The sequence below is a fragment of the Littorina saxatilis genome, linkage group LG17 (assembly GCF_037325665.1).
Source record: "Littorina saxatilis isolate snail1 linkage group LG17, US_GU_Lsax_2.0, whole genome shotgun sequence".
Classification (NCBI taxonomy): domain Eukaryota; kingdom Metazoa; phylum Mollusca; class Gastropoda; order Littorinimorpha; family Littorinidae; genus Littorina; species Littorina saxatilis.
This window is the reverse complement of record NC_090261.1, coordinates 51,730,386-51,745,760: the sequence shown is the minus strand read 5'-3', so window position 1 is coordinate 51,745,760 and position 15,375 is coordinate 51,730,386. Positions and strand designations below refer to the sequence as shown.

At 44.8% G+C, this 15,375-nt stretch overlaps 1 protein-coding gene across 1 annotated transcript; it reads right to left on the bottom strand.

Annotated features, from left to right (window-relative positions):
* Window positions 1–2,289: 2,289 nt before the first annotated feature.
* LOC138953314 (uncharacterized) lies at window positions 2,290–14,578 on the bottom strand. Its single transcript, XM_070325113.1, has 5 exons — window positions 14,155–14,578; window positions 12,913–13,494; window positions 11,746–11,797; window positions 7,944–11,330; window positions 2,290–2,407 (listed from the first exon to the last, which is right to left on the bottom strand). Exons 1-5 carry the CDS (start codon window positions 14,576–14,578, stop codon window positions 2,290–2,292), a joined length of 4,563 nt encoding a protein of 1,520 aa, XP_070181214.1.
* Window positions 14,579–15,375: the final 797 nt, after the last annotated feature.

Genomic DNA, 15,375 nt, shown 5'->3' with positions numbered 1-15,375 from the left:
CCCTCGATGTTAAAATATTTAGTCAAAACTTGACTAAATATAAAAAGGTTATAGTTTCGTACAGACGCACATGATGCAGATAGTAAGAAGGAAAAGGGTTATGGTTTCTTATACACACCCGTAAATGGGAAAACAATATAGTGTGGAAATTGCAGCATAGTTGCAATAACGCATTGCATATAAACATCCAAAACAACTAATAACAAAAAGGGGAAAATGTGGGGAGGAATTGTTACAATCATTTGCATGTATAATAGTATTGTCAATACATACACATAAAGAACAAATCAAAATACCAATAAGCACTAAAATATCAGACATGAAATGTGTTCTATTTACCCACCAAGCGGGAATGGGACTGGCATTTTGGAGGTGTAGGGGTGTGGAATTCCATAGAGACGCTCCTGAGAAGGCTAAACTTGACTGTTCTTATACAAGTCTAGACAAGGGATAGGGGGAATCAGATTCTGGGACCCATATCTGTTTATGGCATGTCTGAAATGTGAGTTTAACTATCTAGGAACATTATCAGAGAGAGAGAGAGAGAGAGAGAGAGAGAGAGAGAGAGAGAGAGAGAGAGAGAGAGAGAGAGAGAGAGAGAGAGAGAGAGAGAGAGAGAGAGATATAGAGAATGTACAAAAGCATCCCCTTCTTGAATTTTCGAGCCAAGTGACAAAATATTGCAATTCTAAAGAGGAACTGGTCCTGCACAGTGAACGGCATCCAGTACTTTACAGTACATCTTTGTGAAGGGTCTTCGGTGACTTACAAAATAATTATATGAATGTCCAAAGAAAGTCTTACTCGCTCAGGTGTGTGTGTGTGTGTGTGTGTGTGTGTGTGTGTGTGTGTGTGTGTGTGTGTGATTTGGGGGGAGGGGGGCTTGATCGTGGAAAATAGTGAATGTGCATGTTGTGACAGAGCAGCATGTTTATAGAGTCAGTGTCTTTGAGCAAACTTGGTAACTTCCAACAGAAAGGCAAAACCTCACCCGATCTGACTGCAGCATCCAGTGTGCCTTCTTTGATAATGTTTACCAGGCCGAGCTGCTTTGCGTGCAACTCGGCACTCCCTGTGAGAGAAAGTAGTAGACTTGGATCGTCCAGTTTCCAGACTTCTCTCATAGTTAGCAGCACTTCTTTGGCTAACTCCTCAAGCTTGCGATCACAGTCTTGATCAAGGTCGTGATCAAGGTCTTGATCAAGGTCGTGATCAAGGTCGTGATCAAGGTCGTGATAGGCAGGAACGTATAAGCTCTTCAACTTGTGCTAAAAAAAAAACACCAATAACAAATTAAATTACTTGCCTAGAATTGAAAAAACTACAGAATTTAGCATTAAGTCGTGCACATTGCATATAATCCAAGCAAACGAGGAAAGTGACACAACCTCATTCGTTTCTAAGCTTTTTGTGTATGACGGGGCAGATTTGCATTTAAAGAACGACATCGAAAAAAGTCTACCAACTTACAAGGGCGGAAACGAATTGAAATTATTTCTCGAAAGAGTACGTTAAACGCCGAGGGGCGTTAAAGTCCCCCTTGTATTTATCCCTTTAAAATGTTGATTTAAGTGCATATTTAACGTTTTCTGTTGGTTGTTGCTTATTTACAGGACGAAATAGAACTCGCAAATATATGCAGACATCCATTTCTGAAAGTAACCTTGATCTTGAACGCAGAAACCTCTATTATTGTTTTTACACTCTGGATATGATTTTGAACGATCTTAACCGGTACGGGTTAGGACATGTTGAGTTAGTACAGCGTGTTTGTGTGGGGTTAGCTTTGTATAACAGTCATTTTATTTACTCTGTAAACTCGTATTTCTCTCACACCGTCAAAAATCTACAAATAGAAATACTCATTGTTATCTTACTTTTCACTGCCATGATGAAAAACGCAACCAAACAAAGACATGTTAAGGACATTATCACCCTGGTTTGGAAACACTGTTTCAAGTCACGAAAATCTAATTTGAATTGACAAGATAACTAATAAAATACCCACAAATGTAAATAAACACACCTAATACATTAATTATGTTAATACCGAATTGGTGCACCGACGGGCAAGCAACCTAGGTCAAAATCAGCAAAGCGGACTACCCTAGCTGTATGCAGTGGAACCCGCTTATAGGAAAGTCGAGAGGAATTTGTTTGCTTTCCTGGGTTCGTTCGTACCTTACTAACCGGACGCAGACCGTTTGTGTCAACGGCATCAAATCTCAACCTTTAGCTCTCCAGTACGGTGTCCCGCAAGGGTCCGTGCTTGGCCCCATACTTTTCGTTCTATATGCCTCCCCTGTGTCCGATGTTATCAGTCGCCATGCGTTGTCGCACGAGAGTTTCGCTGATGATACACAGCTTCATCAGTCTGCCCCTCTTGCTGAAGTTGACGATCTGGTATCTCGGACACAGGATTGCATTACGGACCTCAGTGATTGGATGTCTTTAAACAAACTCCAGTTAAATAGTGACAAAACCGAAGTTATGCTGGCCTGTCCCAAGAAATTTCTCAATCACCCTTCTTTTCCTGCCTCTCTCACTGTCAACGAACTACCTATCTCTTTCTCTCCGTCTGTCCGCAGCCTTGGCGTCACTCTCGATCCAACTCTCTCTTTCCAAAAACACATCTCTAACATCTGCAAGTCCGCCTATCTAGAGATGCGCAAGATTAGTTCAGTCCGTCACTACCTCACCACTGATGCAACCAAAACGTTAGTGTGTTCTTTAGTCCTCTCAAAGATAGATTATTGCAATTCTCTCCTGGCCGGTCTCCCTAAGTACCTTTTAGATAGACTTCAAAGGATCCAAAATAACGCTGCCCGCCTGGTCTTCAAATCTTCCAAGTATGAACACGCCACACCCCTTCTTCACTCTCTACACTGGCTGCCTATCACTAAAAGGATCGAATACAAACTCTCCTCTCTTTCTTTTGCCGTCGTTTCTGGTTCTGCCCCAGAATACTTGTCAGAACTCCTCAATCTCTACACCCCCTCTCGTCAGCTTCGCTCTGCCGCCGACACTCGACTCTTCCGACTCCCCACAGTGCAAACAAAGACATGTGGCGAGAGGTCCTTCGCCTATCAAGCCCCTGTGACCTGGAATAGATTACCTCTGCCTCTCAGACACACAGATTCTCTCACTACATTCAAGACAAATCTCAAAACACACCTCTTCCAGCGCAAGTGATTTCCCCTCCAGCATCTCCCCACCCACCCCATCCTGCCCCACCTCACCCCCTACCTAGTGCCTAAAATAACGCGTATATACATTTTCTGCGCTTTGTGTCAGCACTGTCTGTGTGTGTGTAAATAGTACTGTTGACACGTTTTTATATAGACGCCTATTGTGGTTCATGTGCTTAGGCTGTGTATTGGATTATTACTGTATGCCTGCATTATTAGATGTCAGTAATAATTATATGTGCTGATTGTTCTCTTTGCCTGCGTGCGTATAGTATGTTGGTTATGTTTGGTTATAGTATGTTTGTTTATGTTTGGTCGTTATTTTTGCCTGTGCGTGTATTGTATGTTTGGTCGTTTTCTTTGCCTGTGCATGTATAGTTTGTTGGTTATGTTTGGTCGGTTTCTTTGCCTGTGCGTGTATAGTATGCTTGGTCGATGTATGTATTGTAAAGCGCTAAGAGTAGACAATTTTCTAGAATAGCGCTATAAAAGTTTGCATTATTATTATTATTATTATTATATCCGAGGTTTATTGTCCGGAGACTCCAGATATAAGAAAGATTTAGACAAATTATTTCTCTTATCCGAGGCACACATTTTGGTCATCATATTTTTGGAAAAGCATTGCATTATAATTATGTCCGCAGGCAGGCGCCTCAATGTGCATTTATTCATGTATGTTTATTATTTCATGTCATTGGGTTTAGTATGTGCGTGCGAATTCATGTGAATTTTCATGTATTATCGAGAGAAAGAGAGAGAGAGAGAGAGAGTGAGAGAGAGAGAGATCGAGAGAGTGAACTCAGGAACTCAGGAACTCAGGAAATTTAATGCGAGGCCACCGGCATATACGCATGGGGGTTTACAAAAGACACAGGAAAAAATAGGAATAAAAATCCACAACAAAATTTCATGGTTGTACAGAAACAAGAGAAATATATATCGTGGCACGAAAATTTACAAATTTTGTCTCAAAGTATCAGTCATAGCAACAATTGCCTGTTTGAAATTTCTTCATCACGTGTTTTCATGGCATAATAACAATACATGGCTACAGCTCTATTAATGTATATACTCTCATTTTGTAGCAGAAAAATCAAGGGTGGTACATGTACATTGTCAGTGAAATATTTCAAAATATATTTTACACGTAGATCCTGGTATTTTGGGCAATGTAGCAGAAAATGTATTTCGTTTTCCACAGCAGGACAAAACGGGCACGTGTTTGGTACAGCACTATAGCGTTTGTTTCCATTCAGGTCAATAATACCTAGGCGTAGTTTGACAAAAATGTTTCTAAATTTAGTAAGTGTGATATCTGTTAGGTATTTTTCCGGCTGCAATAAAGACTTGAACGAACTATACGTTGAAAATCTATCACTTTCCATTATCTTACCAAACCATTCCTGCTTATAGCAGTCAATCAAACGCTGTCTAAACGCACGCAGAAAAGCTTTTTCATGAACAACACCACCATTCAGCCATACAAAGGAAAACCCACACATATCCATACAACGCTTTACTGAGCAAGCCCAATTTTGCAAATCAACCTCATTTCCGGGTAACCTTGAAAATCTTTTTTTATCCATCTCGTACGCTTGTCGAGGTAATCTAACCAAAAACATGTTCTGCAGCTTTAGCCAGTACCTGATAGCACTGACAGTACTGTCAATGAATAAAGGGAAACGACCGAGTTCTCCATATGCCATCGCGTTTGGAGTTCTTGGTAAAACATTCAAAAATCTTTTACAAGCAAACAAATGCGGAGATTCAACAGAACGAAAGCGTGTGATACCCCATATTTCAGAGGCGTACAAAAGCATAGGTTTTACTAGCGCATCAAACAATTTAAAAAATACACTAACATCCATGCTACCTAAGCTCCACATTGTTTTCATGATTTCTACCACTTTTCCCTTGGCTCTGCCTGCAAATTCTTCTAAAGCAATGTCAAATGATAATTTTGTTGTCAATGTGACACCCAAATATTTATAACTGTTTACAACATCCATAGGTTTACCTTGATAAAACCATTTTTCTGTCTTAGATAGATGACCGCCTTTCCGAAAAACCATTACTTTTGTTTTCTTTAAATTTACACTGAGGCCAAGGGCAGAGGAGGCTTGTTCAAGATTGTTCAATTGGTTTTGTAGTCCAACAGGTGTTGTAGAAATCAAACAAATATCGTCAGCAAAAAGAAGCAAAAAAATTTCTTGTAATCCAGGCAAAAACTGAACACCATGCCTTCCATTTGAGGTTACTTTATCGGCTACTTCAGTAATTAACAGGGAAAAAATCAGGGGAGACAACTTGCAGTGTGCGCGCCTTCGTGAGCGAGGCTGGTACTACATATTGTTCATACGAAATGACAAACACAGGTTACAAGCGATAACGCGCAAAAGTACTGGTTTATTATTTTACATCTGACACTAAGGTATCAGTAATGCATATATAGTTACAGTACTACGTAATGAGATACTACGTATTGCGGTAAAAAACTTATGGACAGAAAGAAAAAGAGAAAAGAAAACAAATTATTAGACATGGCAAAAGTATCAAAAGCATTAATAAGACACGAGAAGTAAATACAAGAAAAATAAACAATCACAAGACAGGCGAAGACAAACAGACAAGAAAGTTACAATTACCAAACACTCGTTGGTTAGTCCTTCAACAACAATAAAGAGTTACGTTCTGTACGTTCAACAATAAAGAATTACGTTCCGTACGTTCAACAATACCATAAGCACTAAGAATACTCAAGAAACTTAGCATACATACGTTTAAAACCAAAATGGCTACTTTCAGAAAAATACAAAACGTTGACTCATCAGGCCAGGAATACAAAGCAAACTGTCATACCAAAAAAGTCTAACGACAACGTTCCTGCGTTAATCAAAGTCACAAACAAGATATTTACTCATCCACTTTCCCTCAATAACGTTACAAGAAATAAGCCCGTTTACAAACGATCACCACAGACCGCAAGCTTCTTTTACCTAAATTCTTTTAACGTAAGGCTGAAAAAGTCAGAGAAAACGTTTCACTTCGAACTTCGTTAACCACAGAAAACACAAGTTATCATAAACATTAGCGACTTTCTAGCGTCTACAAATCATTGCTGTACGTTCACAACACTAGAACAGTTGAACACACAATAAAGAAACACTACAACAAGTCAGACTTTCAACTCACGTTATACATAAACAACTCACAAAGTCATTACAAAATGGCGACCAAAACACAACACAAAACAAGTAACAACAAAATTACCTTATGCGCTGTGTGGGTTGACCAGCAGTACCAAAAACGTGTTGCCTCGCAAACGAAGGGCACAAAACGATTCACACTTGAGAAACAACTGTCTCCAAGAACATTACGTTGACGTTAAAACATAAGAAACACTCCGTTGGTTCACTTGATAACCTTCATACGTTTACATCAAAACCAAACGCTTCCTAAAACCCTCAGATCGACTGACGAGACAGGAGTCAAGCAGCGGTATTTATGGAAACAAAAACCTAACATGGAATAGTTATTCAAAAGTCAAAGGTCACCGGATTGACCAACCAACAACATTCCTAAGACAGAATCGGGTGAAACTACTATTTTACAACCAATCAGTAACCGATCACGCACTCCGTGCATGCCCAAAACTTAAAACGGTATATTTAACAGAAAGAACATCAAGGAACTAGCTGACATCACAAAGCTAAAAACACGTGAGTCACACGTATTCTAAAACTTGCAACGCAGATTCGCAGGGCTCACCTCAAAATCAAGACACGAAAAATAGCACGTGAATCTCACGGTGTTCTAAGACTAAACGACGCAGTTTGTGACGCTCCGACCAAAACCAGGTCACAACAACTGAACAAGGAGCACGTGAATCTCACGTAAAAATATTAACGCTCCACAAAACGGGTCACAACAAGGTGCTACAATAAAAACACGGTTTACTTCTTTTTACATCGTGCAATGACTTGAGCAAACGTAATTACAACAAAAAGTAGGTGAATGCATGCCACATCGGCATGCACACTCCCACCGGAAATTATATTAATATAATTTACTTCAAAAAACCTTTGTACAAACACATTCCTTATATCAAAAGAAGAATAACGCAGATTTAGACATTTCAAATTTACAACTCAAAACCATTGTGTTGCAAAACATTTACACAGCAATATTACGGTTCAATCATTTTCAATGTTTCAACACATCTCGTTTCAACTAAATGCCACTAGTCATTTACTCGACGGCATAAAAAGAACGCACCACTTAAACCATAAATGTCCGTTACATCATCTGGTATAAAAACAAACCGCAACAATCTACAACTGTCAAATTGGAAAAACACTCCAACGTTCAATGTTCTTTCAGTTCGCCTACGCAGCTTTGTCTTCGTGATTTTCACGATCAACTAACACAGTCATTTTGTGAATAGGTCGCTCTAATATGCGACTATCACCAGTGGGACGGCCGTGATTGTCTAGATCCTTTGTTCCAACATGCACTTTCACTCGTCTGACCAGTCCATCAGATCCCGGCATCACTTCGACTACACGAGCCATGCACCACTCTGATCTGCACAAGTTCTGGTCATGCAAGACAACAACATCTCCCACCTGTACGTTTGCCTGGGGATGTTGCCAGACACGACGTTTCTGCAAGAGTGAAAGGTACTGGCTCTTCCATAGCAGCCAGAATTCGTCTGCCATCCGCTGGACACAGCGCCAACGTTTCCTGGCGTACAGGTCTGGATCTTCAAACACACCAGGGGGCGGAAGGATGGCACCTGACTTCATGGTGAGGACGTGGTTGGGGGTCAAAGGGCGTGGTCCATCTGCCGATTCCAGTGACTCGACAGACAGTGGTCGACTGTTCACGATGGCCATCACCTCGTATAGGAACGTACGAAGTGATGAAGTAGTGAGACGCTGGCCTGATCTTCTGAGAAGACCATTCAGGATGCTGCGTATCGTTCGGATCTGACGCTCCCAAACGCCACCCATGTGACTAGCTGCAGGGGGGTTGAACTTGAACTCACATTTGCTTTCCAGCATCTTCGATGTCAGTCGTTCAGAGTCCATCTCCTTCCATGCCAGTTTGAACTCATTGCATGCACCTACAAAGTTCGTTCCTTTGTCACACCAAATGCGTGATATGTTTCCTCGCATGGAGACAACAATGCGTAGGGCGTTGATGAAGGAATCACTTGACATGTCATCCAGGGTTTCAATGTGGATTGCCCTAGAGGCAAAACACGTCACGATCAGTCCGTACCTTTTCACCTCCCTACGTCCATCTTTGACGTGAAATGGGCCGAAACAGTCAATGCCACAGTACGTGAACGGTGGGGATGGGTCAAGGCGCTCTAGAGGGAGGTCGGCCATCTTCTGTCCAGCTGGCCCTGAGCGATGCCATCGGCAGTGAACACAGCGGCGCACCAACGAGGAGACGACGTGACGAATGCCAATGATCCAGAAACCGCTGGCTCGTACTTGGTTGATTGTGAACATTCTCCCTTGGTGGGCTATCGCAGCATGACAGTCCTGAGCCACCAGGGAAGAGAAGTGACTGTCTCGAGGTAGTAGTATGGGAAACTTGTCAGCTGAAGAGGATGATGAATTTTGAGAGCGACCGTATACTCTCAGTATTCCATCAACGTCCTTGTGAGCGTTGAGTGCCTGAAGCTGGTTACGTAAAGAAGGCGTTGGGCGTTCAAAATGTTCTTTCTGAAGACATACGATGAACTTCTTCTCAGTGACTTCAAGCACTTCAAGGGGAGACGACTGGTGCCCCTTAATGGCATTGCATTTGCGTACCAAAACAGCCATGGCTCTTATCAGAGATGTCTTGCAGGAGAATCGTTGGGCGATCTGCTCAAACGATTGAACAGACACTTCTTTAGAGGTAGTAGCCTTGCACACTTTCACCTCAACATCGTCATCTGGGATCTCGAAAAAGTCATCTGATTCCGGAAGGGACTGGCTCAAGAACGCGGGACCATGGAACCACTCTGATGTCATGAGGTCACTCACAGACAATCCCCGTGATGCATAATCAGCTGGGTTCTCCTTTGTAGAAACATGATTCCACTGACTGGCCTGTGAGAACTGACGTATTTGTTGGACTCTATTTGCGACAAAGACGTGAAAACGCTTGGACTCGTTCTTCAAATAAGCGAGTACAATCATAGAGTCAGTCCAAAAGAAATGTTCAATGCTCTCAAAGTCCAGTTCTTCTTGAAGAAATCTTGCCATCTTGACGGAAAGTACCGCTGCCGTTAGCTCCAGACGAGGGACAGTGACGTGTCGAAGCGGAGCCACGCGTGCTTTGGCGACTACAAGCGTACTGTGAATGTTGCCTAGATGATTCTCAAAGCGAAGGTACGAACACTGGCCGTATCCTGCTGTAGACGCGTCTGAGAAGTGATGTAGCTCTACATTCTTCACGGTGCCAAAGTCTGTAGGCAAGTAGTTCCTGGGTACCTTGACGCAACCCAGACGGGATAGATCCTTCAGCCACTCTTCCCAACGTTCTTGAAGCGATGGTGGCAGCGGATCGTCCCAGCCGAGCTCCTGGCGACATAGTTCCTGGAGGATCAATTTTCCAGTCAGCAAAAAGGGGGCCAGAAAACCAAGGGGGTCGTAGACTGATGCAATTGTAGAGAGAACTCCTCTTCTGTTCAAGGGACCCAGTCTGGGGTTGTCAGTGAAACCCAGCGTGTCATCATCAGTGCACCAGTGAAGGCCAAGAGTCCGCTCAATTTCTGGTGTGCTACAAGGGACTGCAAGTTCTGTGGCCTTGGTTGACGTAACTTCAGAGTCGGGGAAGTACTCTAAAAGTTCCTTTGAGTTGGAGACTATCTTGTGCAGCCTCAATTGTCCGTGTTCACAAATTTCTCTAGCCTTCATGAGCACATCTGCTGCTTCTTCAACAGAGTCTTTGGCTTGAAGTCCATCATCGACATAAAAGTCACGCTGCAGAAAGGCTGATGCCTTGGCGCTGATTGTGGCGTTGTCCTTTGCCACCTGCTTGAGGCCGAAGTTTGCGCAGCCTGGAGACGATGTAGCTCCGAAGATGTGCACCTTCATGCGGTAGTCAAGCGGCTGGCCACTCGTATCACCGTCCTTCCACCAAAGGAAGCGCAGAAAGTCTCGATGGGGCTCGGAGACGTGAAACTGGTGGTACATTTTTTCCACGTCACAGGAAAATGCTATGGGACCCTTGCGGAAACGACAGAGAACGCCGGAAAGGGAGCTGATTAGGTCTGGGCCTTGTAGGAGAAGATCGTTCAAGGACGTGCCTAGGTGACGTGCACTACAGTCAAAAACCACACGAATCTTTCCTGGCTTCTTGTCGTTGTACACGCCGTGATGTGGGATGTACCAGCGATTTGGGACCTCGACTTCGTTCTTGGGAATCAGTTCAGCGTCACCTCGCTCCAAAATCACGTTCATGAACTTGATATAGTCTTCACGGTACCCAGGCTTCTTCTCAAACTGGCGTTTCAGTCCCATGAGACGCTTGACTGCGGCACCTCTGTTGTCAGGAAGAGACGGTTGTTCTGGCCGAAAAGGCAGAGGCATCTCGTAGTGACCAGCTTCGTTGACCTTCACGTTCTCCTTCACGATCTTCATGAACTTCAAATCATCTTGAGACATGGATCCTGTGTCACTATCAGCAAAGTCTCTCTCCATAACGTGTAGTAGGTCAGTACACGATACCTCATCCACCTGTATTTTGTAGACGTGAGCTGCACTTTCTTCTTGTCTTGATCCTGGCTTAACGACTACGTGCATGGACGAGCCTACACCATCAAAGGCGACGGAATGCGGTGACTTGCCGACGATGCTCCAACCTAACTTAGTCTCTACTGCAAATGGCAGTCCTTGGACAACGTTTAGGGGCATGAGGGCTTCAGCGCAGTCATAGCCGATGAGGAGGCCTGCTTCGCAATCAGGGTACAAGGGGGGCAGTTTTGGGGACAGGTGTTGAAGATGTGGGTAAACTTTGACAGTCTCTGAGGTGGGGATTTGCGTGGGGTCAACGGACAGGTAAGGTCGTGAGATGGCAGAAGGGAGCCTGACAAACTCACTGGAGGTAGGAGAGCGGACACGCAATCCAGAGTACTTCCTGCCGGAGACCACAGCATTGTCCTCAGTCAGTGTGGAGACCCTGAGTGTAGTCGGCTGCGATTTGGCTTTAACTTCTTCAGCCACTGACTGCACTACAAAAGTGGCGTTGGACATAGTGTCCAGTAGTGCGTACGTCAGCACTTCTACGTTGGGGTTAGAGTCACTGGAAACGAGAACGGGAACGATCATAGACGTGAAACCGATGCTGTTTTCCTCGCTGGCCTTAAGAGCAGACACCGTAGGGGTCGACGATGACAGTGGCTCTTGAACGTCAGCAGCAGAGGTACGGTAATTGTTCTTGTGTTCACTCGCCCCTTTGTTTTCACTCATACTGTTCTGATACTTGAAATTGTCATCATGAAGACAAGTGGGATGAGCCTTCTTGCACTTCTTGCACGTCTGTTTCTGCATACATTGACGGCTCTGGTGATCCTTGCTTCTCAGACATCCGTAGCAGATACGGTTCTTGAACAGAAAATCTCGTATCTCAACCAGAGGCTTCACTATGAGTTCCTTACATGTCCCAGCGTCATGGTCCGGAAGTTGACAGTGCAGACATGCGGTGACATCCTCTGTCAGGGTTGACAGGTTCGTTGTGAACTTTCTTGGTGTCCCCGATGCACTTGTCAAGCCGAAAACAGGGTCGTTAGAAATGTCTGCTTCGAGAGTAACGAACGACACGAGTTCATTGAACAGAGGATACCTCTTCTTTTCAACCTTGGTTCGAGCAACTGTTCTAGACCATCTGTGACTCATCCAGTCTGGGAGCTTTCCGACGATCTTCCGTAGGTACTGGGCATCATCCAGGATGCTCAGTCCACCAACTTCCTGGGCAGCAACGGAACATTGCTGCAAGAAATCGGCCAGACTTCTGAGTCCCTTGGGATCCTTGCTTTTGACTGGGGTCCATTCGTCCAGCTTGGTCCGGAAAGCTTGCGAAACGACGTATGAGTTGCCGAACCGATTTTCCAGCACTTCCATGGCTCTCTCGTAGGCATCACCTTCTCTCAGCAGAAAGAAGCCGGTCACGGCCTCCCTTGCTTGACCTCCAATGTACCGTTGCAGATACAATAACTTCTCACTGCTGGTTATGTTCTGTCTCTCGATGAGAAACGCAAACGACGATCTCCAAATTGGATATTGGAGAGGGTCACCAACAAAAATGCACGGCTCCTGCATCGGCAAGCGGTTGATCATCAGAGCGTCTGATAGGGTTTTGGCGAGAGAGTCCATAGGAGTGTCCTGCTTTGCAGGAGTAGCAAGTGGACGTTGGTAGTACGCAGACGGGGGGTAAGAGGCAAATGGACGATCTGCATGACATTCCTTGTCAAAGTTCATGTACGCAGGGGGCCTTGCATTTTCGTTTCCCCAAATAACTTTGGGGGTGGTCTGATGTGGGTCCAGGAATGTGGGCACGAAAGGCTCTGGTTTGGGATGTAGGTGGGTATCATAGGGGAAACAGGGTGGGGTAACTTGAAAACGTCTGTGGTCCATGCGTTGGTGACGTTCTTCTGGGAAGTAGGTGTGTCGTTCTTGAGTCTCATCACCTTCCCTTGTCTCTGGTAGGTGATAGGACCAACCTGTGTGGTCGAGATCAGGCGGGCGAGGGCCTGTGACGCTTGTCGTTGAGTGTCCAACGTTGTGCAGAGGCGGCTGACCAGTGTATGCACCGAGAGGGTGCTGCAGTGTGGTCAGCAGCGCTGTAGGCCGCATGGAGGATGTAGTTGCAGCCGTCGTGTAGTTGGGTGTGGAGGGCTCCCGATGGATGAAAGGAGCGCTCGTTCCGGCGTGATGGGGGGCGTTGACATCCTCTCTACGTTGAGGTCCGTACGCCTCGTAGGTGGCGTTGTTGGTAGTAGCGGCGCTTGTAGAGGCGCTGACTCCAACGACGAGGTCCACGACAGGTAACGCGTGCTGTCGTGGCTCAGTCGTTGTGGTTCCTGCGACGAAGTTGGTGACAGCAGCGTTGACGTTGACAGTCGAGATGTCATGGGTGCTGGCGGCTTGGCAGACAGGAACAGACGTGAAGTCCATGGCTGGCTGGTGTGTCCTTTGGTCAGCAATGACGGCAGCTTGGCAGACAGGAACAGACGTGGCGTCCAAGGATGGCTGGTGTGTCCCTTGGTCAGCAATGACGGCAGCACCTGTCCCTATTCCTATCGCTGTTTGTTCATTGTTTAGAGGAGGGGCTACAAGACTGTACAAGGGAACGAAAGGACGAGGGTGGAACCTAGTGTTCAACAAATCAACTGACGGTAGATCAGGGAGATCCTGCTGAACGGATTCACCTTGTTCCAATACTTGTAACATAGCTTGTTGTTCTCTTAAGCTAATTTTCAATTCGGTGGACTGAATTTGTCTCAAAGCCTTCTTCTGTTTAATCTGTTCAAGAGCTGCTTCAGCTGCGTCTTCGGCCTGCCTAGCTGCTATTCTCTCAGCTTCCTTAGCCTGCCTAGCTGTGTCTTCGGCCTGTCTAGCTGCTATTCTTTCAGCTTCCTTAGCCTGCCTAGCTGCGTCTTCGGCCTGCCTAGCTGCTGTTCTCTTAGCTTCCTTAGCCTGCCTAGCTGCTTCTTTTTCAGCTTCCTTAGCCTGCCTAGCAGTTTCTTCGATCAGCCTAGCTGCATTTCTCTCAGCTTCCTCAGTCTGCCTAGCTGCTGTTCTCTCAGCTTCCTCAGTCTGCCTAGCTGCAGTTCTCTCAGCTTCCTCAGTCTGCCTAGCTGCAGTTCTCTCAGCTTCCTCAGTCTGCCTAGCTGCTGTTCTCTCAGCATATTGTTGTTGTAAGAGATCCAGTTCACTAAACTGAGCTTCCTTTATTGCGTCACCTTCCACTTTTATGGCCAGGGAAGCAGCCTCTAGTTTAAGAGCCAATTTAGTGTCTTCAGAGCTAACACTTTTAGAGCGGAGAGACTCGGCGCGAGAAGCTACTTGGCTACCTGATCTCCTGCTACCTGACTTGTGGCTAGCTGACTTGTGGATGGCTGACGTAATGCTAGCTGCTTTATGGCTGGCAGTCTTACCACTGGCTGACTTGTGGGTGGATGACCCAACGCTAGGTGTAACACTGCTATGCCTGGAAGTAGGCTCCTTAGCCACCTGCACGCTAGTCGTTTGTCTGTCAAGAGCTCGATCAATGTCAAACATAATGTTCTGAACTGTTCTCTGAACATCATCCCAACTTTCCTGAATGGTTTCACCGCTACCAATACTACGAAGACCTTTCTCTATGTCACCAAGATCCTTGTACATGCTCAAAACAATTTGTTTTTGACTGGTTAACGACTCTTGATTAGGAGTTTCTTGGTTAAGCTCTGTGACTATCTCACCGATTGCTCGTTCCAAGAATGTTCGTTGTCTTGCGAAGTTTCTAGTTTTGATCTCAATCTGGTACTCTCTACCTTTTTCAGTAGGCTTAATGTCACGCCTAGGCCTTTGAGAATGTTCATCTTCATCGCCGTTAACGTCATAACCTGAAGCTTCCAATGGTTTATCTGCTGGAATCTTCTCCATTACAATGTTCGCTTATTCAAAAGCACTTAAAACATACATAAGGTTTATCTGGTTATAAAGTAAAATGAATCGATCTGAGGGTCGTTTGGGATAATACACAAAAGTCACAAAAAATGCGCCGGATACGGAGTAGGAAGATCTCTAACCGACAAGTTGATCTATGTCAAACTATGGTTCACTAACACAGTGACAGGTAACAATAAAGTCTTTTGCTGGTTATCAACAGCTACGTTTACGTTCATTGAGCGTCAATAACAAAAGTTCTTTACATTCACTTGGCTGGACTTCAGCTAAGTTTGTTTACTTTAGCTAAAGTTCTTTCACTGGGCGTCAGCAGCTAAGTTTTTTACTGGACGACAGCAACTAAAGTTTTTTACTTCAGCTAAAGTTCTTTCACTGGGCATCAGCAGCTAAGTTTTTTACTGTGCGCGCCTTCGTGAGCGAGGCTGGTACTACATATTGTTCATACGAAATGACAAACACAGGTTACAAGCGATAACGCGCAAAAGTACTGGTTTATTATTTTACATCTGACA